This window comes from Oncorhynchus kisutch, linkage group LG19 (genome assembly GCF_002021735.2).
Source record: "Oncorhynchus kisutch isolate 150728-3 linkage group LG19, Okis_V2, whole genome shotgun sequence".
Lineage (NCBI taxonomy): Eukaryota > Metazoa > Chordata > Actinopteri > Salmoniformes > Salmonidae > Oncorhynchus > Oncorhynchus kisutch.
This window is the reverse complement of record NC_034192.2, coordinates 39,483,091-39,498,992: the sequence shown is the minus strand read 5'-3', so window position 1 is coordinate 39,498,992 and position 15,902 is coordinate 39,483,091. Positions and strand designations below refer to the sequence as shown.

At 42.4% G+C, this 15,902-nt stretch overlaps 2 protein-coding genes across 3 annotated transcripts; one reads left to right on the top strand and one right to left on the bottom strand.

Annotated features, from left to right (window-relative positions):
• Positions 1-739: 739 nt before the first annotated feature.
• Positions 740-11,927, bottom strand: LOC109910235 (caltractin). Its single transcript, XM_020509364.2, has 5 exons — positions 11,797-11,927; positions 10,909-11,064; positions 10,633-10,761; positions 2,100-2,237; positions 740-2,007 (listed from the first exon to the last, which is right to left on the bottom strand). Exons 1-5 carry the CDS (start codon positions 11,797-11,799, stop codon positions 1,918-1,920), a joined length of 516 nt encoding a protein of 171 aa, XP_020364953.1. The 5' UTR covers positions 11,800-11,927; the 3' UTR covers positions 740-1,917.
• A 131-nt stretch (positions 11,928-12,058) lies between these two features.
• bbs12 (Bardet-Biedl syndrome 12) lies at positions 12,059-15,472 on the top strand. Of its 2 annotated transcripts, XM_020509187.2 has the most exons (3): positions 12,070-12,174; positions 12,269-12,334; positions 12,501-15,472. In XM_020509187.2, the coding sequence occupies exon 3, from the start codon at positions 12,513-12,515 to the stop codon at positions 14,436-14,438; it is 1,926 nt and encodes a 641-aa protein (XP_020364776.1). In that variant the 5' UTR covers positions 12,070-12,174; positions 12,269-12,334; positions 12,501-12,512; the 3' UTR covers positions 14,439-15,472. The 2 variants fall into 2 exon arrangements, with proteins under 2 accessions (XP_020364777.1, XP_020364776.1); XM_020509188.2 differs by lacking the exon at positions 12,269-12,334 and having other exon boundaries at positions 12,059-12,174.
• Positions 15,473-15,902: the final 430 nt, after the last annotated feature.

The following is a 15,902-nucleotide window of genomic DNA, read 5'->3' as shown; positions in this document are numbered from 1 at the left end:
GTCCCGTTCTGTGAGCTTATGTGGCCTACCACTTCGCAGCTGAGCCGTCGTTGCTCCTAGATGTTTCCACTTCACAATAACAGCACTTACAGTTGACCGGGCAGCTCTAGCAGGACTGAAATTTGACAAACTGACTTATTGGAAAGGTAGCATCCTGTGACGGTGCCACGTTGAAATTCACTGAGCTCTTCAGTAAGGCCATTGACTGCCAATGTTTGTCTATGAAGATTGCATGGCTGTGTGCTCGATTTTATAACGGTTAGGAATTGGTATGGCTGAAATAGCTGAATCGACTAATTTGAAGGGATGTCCACATACAGAAATATATACAAAAGTAGCTCCAGCTATCCACTAACTAGACATTTTTATGGGATAACAATATATTTCTGAGGGCATAGTGACTGTTCACTAAACACTAGACAGAGGGGGTTCCTTTCTCAATCTCACTTTTGTCATGTTGAGAAAGTGGACTGACTGATTTGACTCATGCAATATTTGTTATACATTTTGGTTACTTGATTAATAAACATTTGTGCATCAGATGCAAGGTACATTTCCCCAGATATATTGTGTTTGTAATGTGCACTAATGCAATTCCATCTTAGAGATTTGAGACGCATTTGAGATAAATGTCTTTGATGAATATTTTCCATCTGACTCAATCTCTGAATCAGGTTATCAGAACTTTTACAATAACAAGCATTCTCAAAATAATACAGTTCTATGAGGCTTGGAAAAATACGTAAGCATTATATCCTGTTTATTTAGGCAGAGCGGAATGGTTCATTTTCTTACACCTCTACGTGTCATTATTTATCTGCATGCCTGATCATCTCACCGCACATCTCTGTATTGCTATGCTTGTAGTCATGTCATTAAAATCAAATCTAAATCAAATCATGTATGTCGTCCATGTTTATTTTATTGTATTGCTGTGCTTTGGCCTGTTAGCCAGGCATGCTGGTTCTAAGATGACTTGCTTAAAGAAAGACCTGTAAGTCAAACGGCCAAGACCCTGTAAAATGTTCAAATCAATGTAATGATCCATGTAATTACAATATAATGACCCAGCATTTGTGGGAGCAGGATGGCAGTCTGCCATTGTCTGCATAAGCCAGACCAAATGAGTTATGGTTACTGACTCACCCAGTGATCACTTTTACTGACAGTTACTCATCTTACATTCAACCCAGTCATTTCTTATACCATGCATGAAGTTATCCGAGAGTGACTTAGTCATAATATCCAGCCAGCCATATTTTTATATTTAACTAGGCTTAGTCAGTTATGAACAAATTCTTATTTACAATGACGGCCTAGGAACAGTGGGTTAACTGCCTTGTTCAGTGGCAGAACAACAGATTTTTACCTTGTCAGCTCAGCGATTCAATCTAGCAAACTTTCAGTTACTGGCCCAACGCTTATTTGATTTCTTGGATTCAGAGCTGTACGTTTGTCTCGATAATGTGAAGTGCATAATCAAAAGCTATATCAATAAGCAAACTGTTTCACTGAACTTGAGAAAAAGGGCTAAATCATATGTCTAAGTTAAGACAATTATAGCTGCACTTCATTTCATATGTCACAAGAGGGAACCAAATAGCCATAGGAGCCATACAGTAATAGGTACAAGGGTCCTTCGAATAAACAATATAATTTCACTTCCATGGTAAAGAGGAGACCATAACTTAGACTTGAACTATGATTTAATTAAAATAGTCAACATAAGTAAAATATTAAATATAAACAAAAACATCTAAAATATTCAAAAATCTGTGTATAGATGTTACATTTACAAGCCATATAAAAAAAAAAGCCACTAAATGCTATTTCATAAAGTACCCTTAAAACGATCAAAAGGCATCTAAGTGAGACTGTTCCAGCAGTGGAAGATAAACGTTGGGAAACAGAAGACATTCAATATAGACTTGTCTTCTTCATTATCCTTAGAAACTCCTGCTCGTTGATCTCTCCATCTCCATCTCGGTCTGCTTCGTCAATCATTTCCTTTGAAAGATGCATTGTTTTAACAGTCAGGATTTCTGCATTGAGTATGTTTAGATGTGAGCAGAACGCCAACAAGTTACATCCTAACATACCTGCAATTCCTCATCTGTCAGGTTTTCACCTAGCTCCTTGGCAACTCTCTTGAGATTTTTGAAGGAAATTTTTCCTGTGCCGTCATCATCAAATAAGCGGAAAGCCTTCAGGATTTCTTCTTTTGAGTCTTTTTCACTCTGATTAACAAACAAAAAAACAATATATCAAGATTATGTAGAGGAGACAAAATTCCAACCAAAAGATTTAAAATAAAATATTATTGGTCATGTACACAGATTTGCTATTGCAGGTGCAGGGAAATGCTTGTGTTTTCTAGTGCCAACAGTAATATATATTTTGACTGGTACTAATATACACTACCGTTCAAAGGTTTGGGGTCATTTAGAAATGTCCTTGTTTTTGAAAGCAAAGCTCATTTTTGTCTATTAAAATAACATCAAATTGATCAGAAATACAGTGTAGACATTGTTAATGTTGTAAATGACTGTTGTAGCTGGAAACGGTTGATTTTTAATGGAATATCTACATATGCGTACCACGGCCCATTATCAGCAACCATCACTCTGTTCCAATGGCACTTTGTGTTAGTTAATCCAAGTTTATAATTTTATAAGGCTAATTGATCATTAGAAAACCCTTTTGCAATTATGTTAGCACAGCTGAAAATTGTTGTCCTGATTAAAGAAGCAAAAACATTGCCTTCTTTAGACTAGTTGAGTATCTGGAGCATCAGCATTTGTGGGTTCGATTGCAGGCTCAAAATGGCCAGAAACAAATACCTTTGTTCTGAAACTCGTCAGTCTATTCTTGTTCTGAGAAATGAAGCCTATTCCATGTGAGAAATTGCCAAGAAAATGAAAATCTCGTACAATACTGTGTACTACTCCCTTCACAGAACCGCGCAAACTGACCCTAACCACAATAGAAAGAGGAGTGGTAGGCCCCAGCACACAACTGAGCAAGAGGACAAGTACACTAGTGTCTAGTTTGAGAAACAGACGCCTCACAAGTCCTCAACTTGCAGCTTCATTAAATAGTACCCGCAAAACACCAGTCTCAATATCAACAGTGAATATGTGACTCCGGGATGCTGGCCTTCTAGGCAGAGTTGCGAAGAAAAAGCCATCTCTCAGACTGGCCAATAAAATGAAAAGATTAAGATGGGCAAAAGAACACAGACACTGGACAGAGGAACTCGCATTAACATCTGCTAACCATGTGTATGTGACAAATAAAATTGGATTTGATGCTCCAGATACTCGATGCTCCAGATACTCAACTAGCCTAAAGAAGGACAGTTTTATTGCTTCTTTAACCAGCGGGACAGTTTTCAGCTGTGCTAACATAAATTCCAAAGGGTTTTCTAATGAACAATTAGCCTTTTAAAATGATAAACTTGGATTAGCTAACACAACGTGCCACTGGAACACAGGAGTGATGGTTGCTGATAATGGGCCTCTGTAAATATTCCATTAAAAAATCGGACTATTCCAGCTACAATCATTTACAACATGAACAATGTCTACACTGTATTTCTGATCAATTTAATGTTATTTGAGTGGACACATTTTTTTTTTGCTTTTCTTTAAAAAACAAGGACATTTCTAAATGACCCCAAACTTTCGAAACGTAGTCTCTCTCTCTCTCTCTGTGTGTATATACGCTGCTCAAAAAAATAAAGGGAACAATTAAACAACACAATGTAACTCCAAGTCAATCACACTTCTGTGAAATCAAACTGTCCACTTAGGAAGCAACACTGATTGACAATACATTTCACATGCTGTTGTGCGAATGGAATAGACAACAGGTGGAAATTATAGGCAATTAGCAAGACACCCCCAATAAAGGAGTGGTTCTGCAGGTGGGGACCACAGACCACTTCTCAGTTCCTATGCTTCCTGGCTGATGTTTTGGTCACTTTTGAATGCTGGCGGTGCTTTCACTCTAGTGGTAGCATGAGACGGAGTCTACAACCCACACAATTGGCTCAGGTAGTGCAGCTCATCCAGGATGGCACATCAATGCGAGCTGTGCCAAGAAGGTTTGCTGTGTCTGTCAGCGTAGTGTCCAGAGCATGGAGGCGCTACCAGGAGACAGGCCAGTTCATCAGGAGACGTGGAGGAGGCCGTAGGAGGGCAACAACCCAGCAGCAGGACCGCTACCTCCACCTTTGTGCAAGGAGGAGCAGGAGGAGCACTGCCAGAGCCCTGCAAAATGACCTCCAGCAGGCACAAATGTGCATGTGTCTGCTCAAATGGTCAGAAACAGACTCCATGAGGGTGGTATGAGGGCCCAACGTCCACAGGTGGGGGTTGTGCTTACAGCCCAACACCGTGCAGGACGTTTGGCATTTGCCAGAGAACACCAAGATTGGCAAATTCGCCACTGGCGCCCTGTGCTCTTCACAGATGAAAGCAGGTTCACACTGAGCACATGTGACAGACGTGACAGAGTCTGGAGACGCCGTGGAGAACGTTCTGCTACCTGCAACATCCTCCAGCATGACCGGTTTGGCGGTGGGTCAGTCATGGTGTGTGGTGGCATTTCTTTGGGGGGCCGCACAGCCCTCCATGAGCTCGCCAGAGGTAGCCTGACTGCCATTAGGTACCGAGATGAGATCCTCAGACCCCTTGTGAGACCATATGCTGGTGCGGTTGGCCCTGGATTCCTCCTAATGCAAGACAATGTTAGACCTCATGTGGCTGGAGTGTGTCAGCAGTTCCTGTAAGAGGAAGACATTGATGCTATGGACTGGCCCGCCCGCTCCCCAGACCTGAATCCAATTGAGCACATCTGGGACATCATGTCTCGCTCCATCCACCAACAGGCTGTTGCACCACAGGCTGTCCAGGAGTTGGCGGATGCTTTAGTCCAGGTCTGGGAGGAGATCCCTCAGGAGACCATCCGCCACCTCATCAGGAGCATGCCCAGGCGTTGTAGTGAGGTCATACAGGCACGTAGAGGCCACACACACTACTGAGCCTCATTTTGACTAGTTTTAAGGACATTACATCAAAGTTGGATCAGCCTGTAGTGTGGTTTTCCAACTTTGATTTTGAGTGTGACTCCAAATCCAGACCTCCATGGGTTGATAAATTTGATTTCCATTGATAAAAATTTTGTGATTTTGTTGTCAGCACTTTCAACTATGTAAAGAAAAAAGTATTTAATAAGAATATTTCATTCACTCAGATCTCTAGGATGTGTTATTTTAGTGTTCCCGTTATTTTTTTGAGCAGTGTGTATATACACACACACACACACACACACACACACACACACACACACACACACACACACTACCAGTCAGAAGTTGACACACATACTCATTCTTTATTTTTACTATTATTCTAAAATATGAAATAACACATATGGAATCATGTAGTGAAACAAATAAAAACATATTTTAGATTCTTCAAAATAGCCACCCTTTGCCTTGATGACAGCTTTGCACACTCTTGGCATTCTCTCAACCAGCTTCACATGGAATGCTTTTCCAACAGTCTTGAAGGAGTTCCTACATATGCGGAGCACTTGTTCGCTGCTTTTATTTCACTCTGCGGTCCAACACATTCCGAAACATCTCAATTTGTTTGAGGTCGGGTTATTGTGGAGGCCAGGACATCTGATGCAACACTCCATCACTCTCCTTCTTGGTAAAATAACCCTTACACCGCCTGGCCAGAGCTTGAGAGGATCTGCAACGAAGAATTGTAGAAACTCCCCAAATACAGACGTTACAAGCTTGCAGCGTCATATCCAAGAAGACTCAAGAATGTCATCTCTGCCAAAGGAGCTTCAAAAAAAGTACAGAGTAAAGGGTCTGAATACTTATGTAAAATGTGATATATCCATGTTTTATTTTTAATACATTTGCAACATTTTCTAAAAACCTGTTTTTGCTTGGTCATCATGGGGTATTGTATGTAGCTCTGGAGCAGATTTTCATTAAGGATCTCTGTAGTTTAGCCAGATCAATGAATACGACTGCACAGTAATGTTTCTTATCAATGGCGGTTAAGATTTCGTTTAGGACCTTGAGCGTGGCTGAGGTGCACCCATGACCAGCTCTGAAACCAGATTGCATAGCGGAGAAGGTATGGTGAGATTCGAAATGGTCGGTAATCTGTTTGTTGACTTGGCTTTCGAAGACCTTAGAAAGGCATGGTAGGATAGATATAGGTCTGTAGCAGTTTGGGTCAAGAGTGTCCCCCCCTTTGAAGAGGGGGATGACCGCAGCTGCTTTCCAATCTTTGGGAATCTCAGACGACACGAAAGAGAGGTTGAACAGGCTAGTAATAGGGGTGGCAACAATTTCGGCAGATAATTTTAGAAAGAAAGGGTCCAGATTGTCTAGCCCGGCTGATTTGTAGGGGTCCAGATTTTGCAGCTCTTTCAGAACATCAGCTGAACGGATTTGGGAGAAGGAGAAATGGGGAAGGTTTGGGCGAGTTGCTGTGGGGGGTGCAGTGCTGTTGACCGGGGTAGGAGTAGCCAGGTGGAAAGCATGGCCAGCCGTAGAAAAATGCTTATTGAAATTCTCAATTATGGTGGATTTATCAGTGGTGACAGTGTTTCCTATCTTCAGTGCAGTGGGCAGCTGGGAGAAGTTGTTCTTATTCACCATGAATTTTACAGTGTCCCATAACTTCTTTGAGTTAGTGTTGCAGGAAGCAAATTTCTGCTTGAAAAAGCTAGCCTTGGCTTTTCTAACTGCCTGTGTATAATGGTTTCTAGCTTCCCTGAACAGCTGCATATCACGGGGGCTGTTCGATGCTAATGCAGAACGCAATAGGATGTTTTTGTGTTGGTTAAGGGCAGTCAGGTCTGGGGAGAACCAAGGGCTATATCTGTTCCTGGTTCTACATTTCTTGAATGGGGCATGTTTATTTAAGATGGTTAGGAAGGTATTTAAAAAAGATATCCAGGCATCCTCTACTGACGGGATGAGATCAATATCCTTCCAGGATACCCCGGCCAGGTCAATTAGAAAGGCCTGCTCGCTGAAGTGTTTCAGGGAGCGTTTGACAGTGATGATTGGAGGATGTTTGACCGCTGACCCATTACGGATGCAGGCAAGTTGGTTAGGATGATATCTATGAGGGTGCCCGTGTTTAAGGCTTTGGGGTACCTGGTACCTGGTAGGTTCATTGATAATTTGTGTGAGATTGAGGGCATCAAGTTTAGATTGTAGGATGGCTGGGGTGTTAAGTATGTTCCAGTTTAGGTCGCCTAGCAGCACGAGCTCTGAAGATAGATGGGGGGCAATCAGTTCACATATGGTGTCCAGAGCACAGCTGGGGGCAGAGGGTGGTCTATAGCAGGCGGCAACGGTGAGAGACTTGTTTTTAGAGAGGTGGATTTTTAAAAGTAGAGGTTCAAATTGTTTGGGTACAGACCTGGATAGTAGGACAGAACTCTGCAGTAGATTGCAACACCGCCCCCTTTGGCAGTTCTATCTTGTCTGAAAATGTTGTAGTTTGGGATTAAAATTTCAGAATTTTTGGTGGTCTTCCTGAGCCAGGATTCAGACACAGCTAGAACATCCGGGTTGGCAGAGTGTGATAAAGCAGTGAATAGAACAAACTTAGGGAGGAGGCTTCTAATGTTAACATGCATGAAACTATTACGGTTACAGAAGTCGTCAAAAGAGAGCGCCTGGGGAATAGGAGTGGAGCTAGGCACTGCAGGGCCTGGATTCACCTCTACATCGCCAGAGGAACAGAGGAGGAGTAGAATAAGGGTACGGCTAAAAGCAATAAGAATTGGTCGTCTAGAACGTCTGGAAGTAAAAGGAGGTGTCTGGAGGCGATAAAATAGCATCAAGGTATAATGTACAGACAAAGGTATGGTAGGATGTGAATACAGTGGAGGTAAACCTAGGTATTGAGTGATGAAGAGAGAGATATTGTCTCTAGAAACATCATTGAAACCAGGAGATGTCATTGCATGTGTGGGTGGTGGAACTAATAGGTTGGATAAGGTATAGTGAGCAGGACTAGAGGCTCTACAGTGAAATAAGCCAAATAAACACTAACCAGAACAGCAATGGACAAGGCATATTGACATTAAGGAGAGGCATGCTTAGTCGAGTGAGTAGAGAGGTTGGTTGGGGTCACGGCAATTTAGACAGCTAGCCAGGCCATCGGTAGCAAGCTAACATAGGATGGGGGTCTGTTATTAGCCACCTCTTGCGTTCCGTCAGTAGATTAGTGGGGTTCCGTGTGGTAGAGGGGATTAATCCAAATCACACAACAACAAAAAGAACAATAGATATAGTTAGAGGCCCAAGAAGAAAAATAATAATAATAAAAATAAATAAATAGTCCGATTGTCTATTCAGATAGCAGCCGATAAGACAGCTAACGGTTAGCGGGCTGCAGATGGGCGTTCAGGTAACGTCGCGACGGAGGAGCCAGCCGGATAACTCCTTCGGGTAGATAACGTCGGCAGTCCAGTTGTGAAGGCCCGGTGGGGCTCCGCGTAGGCAGTAAAACGGGTCCGGATAGGTGATTGTAGCCCAGGAGTGATTGATGGAACTCTTCAGCTGGCTAGCTCCGGAATAATTGATGTTTGCTCCGGAATCGCCGAAAGCCGATAGTCACACGGATAGCAGCTAGCTAGCTGTGAGATCCAGGTATGAATGTCCAGAGTTAGCGGTTGAAATCCAGGGACATGGAGAGAAAAATTGGTCCGGTATGTTCCGTTCCGCGATGCGCCGTAGAAAACTGGCGATAGATTTTCGAGCTAAAGGATAGCTGATGACCACAAACCGTGGTTAGCTGAATACTAACGATTAGCCAGTAAAGAAGCTAACTAGCTTCTGATTAGCTTCTGATTAGCTTCTGGATTAGCTTCTGGCTAGTTTCTGGCTAGCTTCTTGGAGGATTACAGATTTGAGGTAAATAATACTTTTTTTAAAATAAATATTAAATTGGTGAGGCGGGTTGCAGGAGAGTGTTTTGAAGATGAGTTTATGGAAAATTAGAAAAATATATATAAAAAGGTATGTGAAAAAAGTTATATATATATATATATATGGGACACGACAAGACGAGGACAAAAGACGTCTGAACTGCTATGCCATCTTGGAAATATGATGTTTCTTATTTTTATAAATTTGCTAAAACTTCTAAAAACCTGTTTTCACTTTGTTATTATGGGGTATTATGTGTAGATTGATGAGAGAAAAAAATTGAATACATTTTAGAATAAGGCTGTAACGTAAAAAAAATGTGGAAAGAGTCAAGGGGTCTGAATACTTTCCGAAATGAACAGTATATAAAGGAAATAAATAAATTAGGCCCTAATCTATGGATTTCACATGACTGGGAATACAGATGTGCATCTGTTGGTTACAGATACCTTAAAAAAAACATTTTTTTGGTGTGGATCAGAAAACCAGTTTGTATTGGGTGTGACCACCATTTGCATCATGCAGTTGATCAGGCTGTTTAATGGCCTGTGGAATGTTGTTCCACTCCTCTCCAATGGCTGTGCGAAGTTGCTGGCTATTGGCGGGAACTGGAAAATGCCATTGTACACGTACAAGCATCCCAGACATGCTCAATGGGACAGGTGGGTATGCCGGCCATGGAAGATCTGGGATATTTTCAGCTTCCAGGAATTGTGTACAGATCCTTGCGACATGGGGCCGGGCATTATTATGCTGAGGTGATGGCGGTGGATGAATGGCATGACAGTGGGCCTCAGGATCTCATCACGGTATCTCTGGGAATTTAATTGCCATCGATAAAATACAATTGTGTTCATTTTACCATAACAGCACCATCAGGCACTCTATTCACAATGCTGACATCAGCAAACCGCTCACCCACACGACACCATACGCGATGTCTGCCATCTGCCCAGTACAGTTGAAACCGGGATTGAAGTCAGCCCCGAAGTCAGTTACGAAGCCAAACTGCAGTCAGGTCAAGACCCTGGTGTGGATGATGAGAACACAGATGAGCTTCCAACAGACAGTTTGTGTTGAAATTCTTCGGTTGTACAAACCCACAGTTTCATCAGCTGTCCGGGTGGCTGGTCTCATACAATCCAGCAGGTGAAGAACACGGTCTGCGGTTATGAGGCCAGTTGGACGTACTACCAAATTCTCGAAAACGACGTTGGAGGCTGCTTGAACATCAAATTCTCTGGCAACAGCTCTGGTAGACATTCCTGCAGTCAGCATGACAATTGCACACTCCCTCAAAACTTGAGACATCTGTGGCATGGCATTGTATTGTGTGACAAAACTGCACATTTTAGAGTGGCCTTATTATTGTCCCCAGCACAAGTTGCACCTGTGTAATGATCATGCTGTTTAATCAGCTTCTTGATATGCCACACCTGTCAGGTGGATGGATTATCTTGGCAATGTAAAAAAATGCTCACTAACAGGGATGTCAACATTTTTGAGAAATAAGCTTTTTGTGTGTATGAAACATTTCTAGGATCTTTTTTCAGCTCATGAAACATGACCAACACATGTTGTGTTTATATTTTTGTTCGGTGACCAATTGTCAACCAATCCTTTAATCGCTTCTTGACTAAGAAAATACATACCATTTTCTGTGTCATCATACAGAGAAAGTCATTAAAATCAATGGTCCCAGAGCCCTCCTTGTTGATGTCTGCTATCATCTTCTTGATTTCTTCTTTCTTTGGTTCAAAGCCAAGGGCACGCATGGCAACCTGGAGCAGCAGAAATAAATGATTTGTTATATTCAAGAAACAAAAGAAATTTGTTTTTTGGGGGGGAAACTAAGCATACGCTAAAACAGTGGATGGCATTATGGTGACTAGCTGAGTGAACCATTTATATTCTATGGTATAACCTACCTTGAGTTCCTTCACGTCAATTGTTCCTGAGCCATCTGTATCAAACAAGTCAAAGGCCTCTCTGATCTCCTGCTTTTGTTCCTCTGTCAAGTCTGGTTTAGGACATGCCTTTTTCCTCTGGTTGGAATTGGTGTTGGGTTTTCGGTAGCCTGAAGCCTGTAACATAACAACAAACTGTCAGAGTTTACCTGTAAAGCTGATCATAAGGGAAACATTGATAGTATCACAATAAGCCTTATTGTAGATGGCTAGCTAGTGTTACCCTATGTAGCTTGAGTTGATGCGGCGCAGATCCTAAAATCTCCCCTACCAGCCAAATGCTGATAACAGGTCAGATTTAACATTATTCAGAATAGCAGATTTTGATGCACTCTGTATACTGCTGTTCTGAAGTGCATTGATAAATTGGATATGAATTAAAAGGTATGCTGTTCCCTATTTAGCTAAACACCATGTGGCTGGTAAAGGGTCCGTTTATGGCATTGCTGCTCAGTGAGATGGTACACATTAAAACTGAAAATATGTTCTGCATGGGGGAGGAAGTTACTTGGAGAAACTATCAAGGAAATGGCACTTGAGCCCCAAGTCAATGATGCTAACGCAATAAGCCAACTTAGCTATCTAACATGCAAACGTTTAGCAAACTGAAGTGCTGTAGTGGCTAAACCCTGTGAAAGTGATCTTAAAAAGCTAACGTTATTTTTGCCACCAGCTAGCTAACTTTACTAGCCACAACGTTACAGAATTGCTGCTGTAAAGAGTTGAGTTACGTTACAGAAGCTCACTAACTTGAAACCCATATGTGTACCTAGCTCAACGGAAAAAATAGAAACTGCTAACTGACTAGCTAGGAAACTATAGATAAGTAACTAAAGTAGAGCTACACACCATCTCCAAATATTAGCACTGCGACGAACAAAATAGATGTATTTGAACTCAACGAAGTGTATCAGGCGACATGTAAACAAAGCTTGCCTGAAACTACTGTGGTATGCGTTATTTTAAATGACAAGGGAACAGTCCATCAGAAAATGAGTAAACCTTCAGGAAACGACGACGAGGGCTTGCTTTGACCAATAGTGAAGTAAGTGGGTGGGACATAAGCGACTGCAGCCGTTTGTTTTGTTCTTTTCGTGTCTCTTAGCAACAAGTGGGCGCTTGTTTGCGCACGCGCACACACGGATTACAACTGGATGAGCTTGAGCCAGGCTGAAGCTCACAGAGAACCTGGAACTGTAGCACGCCACACGAAGTTCTTAGGAAAAAGTAAGTTCATCGTTGTGTTGTGCTATAAATTTGCTAAATTCATATTATCTTCCTAACAAGCTAAGCCTTTCAATGTACTTATCTGATGTTTTAGGGCAGGACCAGGTTGATGTTAGCTATCACAGCTAGCTAGCCAGCTACACTGCAGAACTACACCAAAGTATTTATTGCTATATCTCTTACTGTGTATTAATTAATGATCCTTCTGGTAAATAGTTTGGAAATGTGTTCTATTTTCACACTAATAGTGAATGACCCAAATATACATTTTTTACACCAATAGAGAATAACCCTAATATAAAATTCCTAAAATCTCAATCTTACAGGCGTCACAGAAAATGGGAAGTACAATTATTAGTCAAAGACTTCACGTTGGACTGCAGCAGCTCACAGCTTTGGCGGCTGTCACACATTCCTTTTTGGGCCCCAATAAAAACCACAAGTTTATTCAAGACGAGTCTACCGGGGAGTCGTCCTTGGTGTGCACATGTTTCCGCGTCTTGGAGCACTTAGACCTGACCTGTTCTGTAGGTCAGCTGGCCAATGAGACAATCCAAGCTCACCAGAAGGTCTTCCACTCTGGTGCGGGGTGCCTGCTATTTATGGCTGGGGTCTGGAGCAGGGCTGCCCTCGAATGTCTCCACAGAGACATTTCAATCCCACATATTGTGTCAGCCATGTCTGAAGGGCTGGATATATGTTGCAAAGTCTGCAGGTCAAACAGTGTCTCGATTGAAGACGTTCGACCGATTGCTTCTGATAGTGGCACATCAGTACTCCAGGGCTCTCCACACACAGTGTTACGTAACCCTGTCACAGGGATGAACCCTAGCCATGGGGCCCTCAACAACAAGAAACAAAGCAGAATAAAACTCACTCACAGCAGACATTTTTGTGCAAATGATGAAGCTGATAAGAACACCACACCAGGGTTATTTTCCCATGCAGTGAGTTCTAAAGGAGTTGATATTGCTCACCTCGCTGAAGCTGTGAGCCATGGATGTGTGGATGCAATGAGCTTAGTGGTTGAGGTGAGCAAGATGCAGTCAAAGAACAATGGAAGTGGTGACAGCTGTAGAACATTTGATGTCAACAAGCTGGTAACGTGCACTCTGCCAGGCTTGTCAGAGGACCATTCATGTGTTTTACCAGGTTGTGTTATTCTGCTCTCTGCAGAGCAGGCTTCCCTTGTACATCACATGAAAGAACAGAAGTGGCAAGTTGTTCTCATTAATGGAGATCTCAGTGAAAAATATCGCCATCTTGGTTTCAATAGCAAGAATGACATCAGCCAAGTGACCGACAAGTTGGACTTGAAAGGCCTCAGCAAAGAAGATGATTGGGAAGACAATGTTTTAACAACTCTGTTGAAAAACAATGTGAATCTAGTTTTAGTCAATGGAGAGGCAAGTGAAAGACTCACCCAGCACTGCATGAGTCACCGTATACTTGTGGTTGAGAGGATGAAGCCTGACATTTTGAAGGACTTTGCGGAAACAACAGGAGCTGTCCCTGTCACCTATGCCACACAACTGAGTAAGCACTGTGTCGGCACCGGGGTAGAAATCTCCATATGGAGAGACTGCAGTGGCAACAGAAGGAGAGCATCAATGGCTGTGAACATTGTCGCTGATCGCACTGCGCTGGTCACAGTGGTCCTCACCACCTCTGTGCACAGCAAGCTGCAGACCTTGGAGGACTGTTTCTGGGGCTGTGCCTATCGCCTACACCACACACTGAAAGACAGGAAACTACTCCCCGGTGCTGGAAAGACTGAATTGCTTTGTGTTCAAATCCTTCAAAAGCACATTAAAGATAATGGTGAGCAAACAAGAGGCAAAGATGGAACCTCTGCCCCACAAGCTAAACAAGGAAGAGCAGGAAACCCACACAGGGCTGATGTGTTTCAACTCATGGCAGATGGTTGGATGGACTACATTTCCACTCTGATGTTGAACAGTGGAACCTGTTCAAAAGTGGACGCTTGGACTACAATCAATCAGCAGCTGGTAGATTTGAATGGGGGATTATCTCTAGATGCTAATTTCTCAAGACTGCTATTAAGAGATGACACCGAGGATGGTATGATGTCCCCAGATATGAAGCGCAGTGCAGGGAAGGTCTATGACAATATGACAGTGAAGTTGGAAGCATGGAGGAAAGCCCTGGATCTTGTTTTCCTTGTGTTACAGACAGACACTGAGATCATTACTGGCATAGATCCTAAACAAGTGGAGGGGCAATCAAATGTTATGGTGCTTTAATGGTTTTAACACATTGCTGCGCACTATCATGTTTGTATATTATCATGAAATGCATAACATGTCTAAATGTGTTTTATTCTTTGAATCCAAATATGCTGAAAAATGAATAAACTGTTGTAATTTCAGAAGTGTAATTTAAGTTATTAGAGCTTGTCGGCCATTAGTAAATTGCACTGGCCCAGCAACATTTTACCACATGGGGGAGACAAAGGATATGAACGTTAATCCATTTCACATGGTTTCCAACTCTATGGCTATATCAATAAACATGTCAAAATCCAGTCACTGAGGTGCGTGTGTGTTCAGATCTCAGTAAATGTTTTCATGCTTATCCCCATCCTAGAATTACATCTAAATCATCTTACATCCCACCTCGTGCACAAGTTCTATTATATGTTCCACCCAGAGCCAAAGTTACAGAACAAGCATTTTTTAAAACCTTTATTTAACTAGGCAAGCCAGTTAAGAACAAATTCTTATTTACAATGATGGCCTAGACCGGCCGAACCCTAACCCAGACAACGCTGGGCCAATTGTGCGCTGCCCTATGGGACTTCTAATCACGGCCAGTTGTGATACGGCCTGGAATTGAACCAGGGTCTGTAGTGACGCCTCTAGCACTGAGATGCAGTGCCTTAAACCGCTGCGCCACTTGGGAGCCCAGAAGCATAGCATGTGACGTGTCATATTTTGTTAACCTCTTATCACTGACTACAAAGTGAGCGTTATAGGTTATTGAGGTGATGTTCACAGTATTGCATTCAAAATGAAAGATCATAGCTTGTCTTCTATAACCAAATGAACAATAAATGCACTGTTCAAGTGTCACTGATATGGCAGAGGGAAATACATTTTTTCTGTCAGTGTTTGCATGAGTCTGTATTTGCTTCCTTTGTGTTATTTGCCTATGTGTCTGCACTTCGAACACTGCATAGGTCTAAGTCCCAGCCAACAGGACATGGTTTCATGACTTGCTTGGTCCTGTTTGTCATAACATAGAATAGTTTTGGAGAAAAATAAAAATTTCTAGACAAAGTAAATGTGTCTGTCAGATCTGTATAATCCACAACAATGTCCACATTTCTTATTAGGTCCCAGGAGCTGCCTTGTTTTTATGTAACGGTAAACTTTAATTATGAGCTTGTCACCTTGTTTTGTCTGGCCATATTTCCATTGGCCATAGTCTAACAAAGGTGCTCCATAGGGATCGTAACAGAGATGGTGAGGGCTTTACTTTGGGATCAAGAGGAATTTTAACTCGAGCATCACTCAATGGTGGTGTTGCTGTGAATGGGTGGGGGTGTGATGACCAATGAAAACATGACATCTGAGAAGGAAATGGGTCAGACCAAACTGGTGGCAAATTTGGAAGTTCAAACTAGGGCCAGTTTTTTTTATGTGTCTGCTCACAACCCAACCTGCATTGGAGAGTCTGAAGCAAACCAAAGCCTGATGCTTCATCAT

Excerpts from the sequence above, each read along its gene's own strand:
- LOC109910235 (XM_020509364.2), bottom strand. Across the intron at positions 2,238-10,632 it reads GTATGATGACACAGAAAATG|AGTGAAAAAGACTCAAAAGA; the intron begins GTATGTATTTTC and ends TTTGTTAATCAG. Across the intron at positions 2,008-2,099 it reads TGACAGATGAGGAATTGCAG|GAAATGATTGACGAAGCAGA; the intron begins GTATGTTAGGAT and ends CATCTTTCAAAG.
- bbs12 (XM_020509188.2), top strand. The coding sequence starts at position 12,513 with ATGGGAAGTACAATTATTAGTCAAAGACTTCACGTTGGACTGCAGCAG.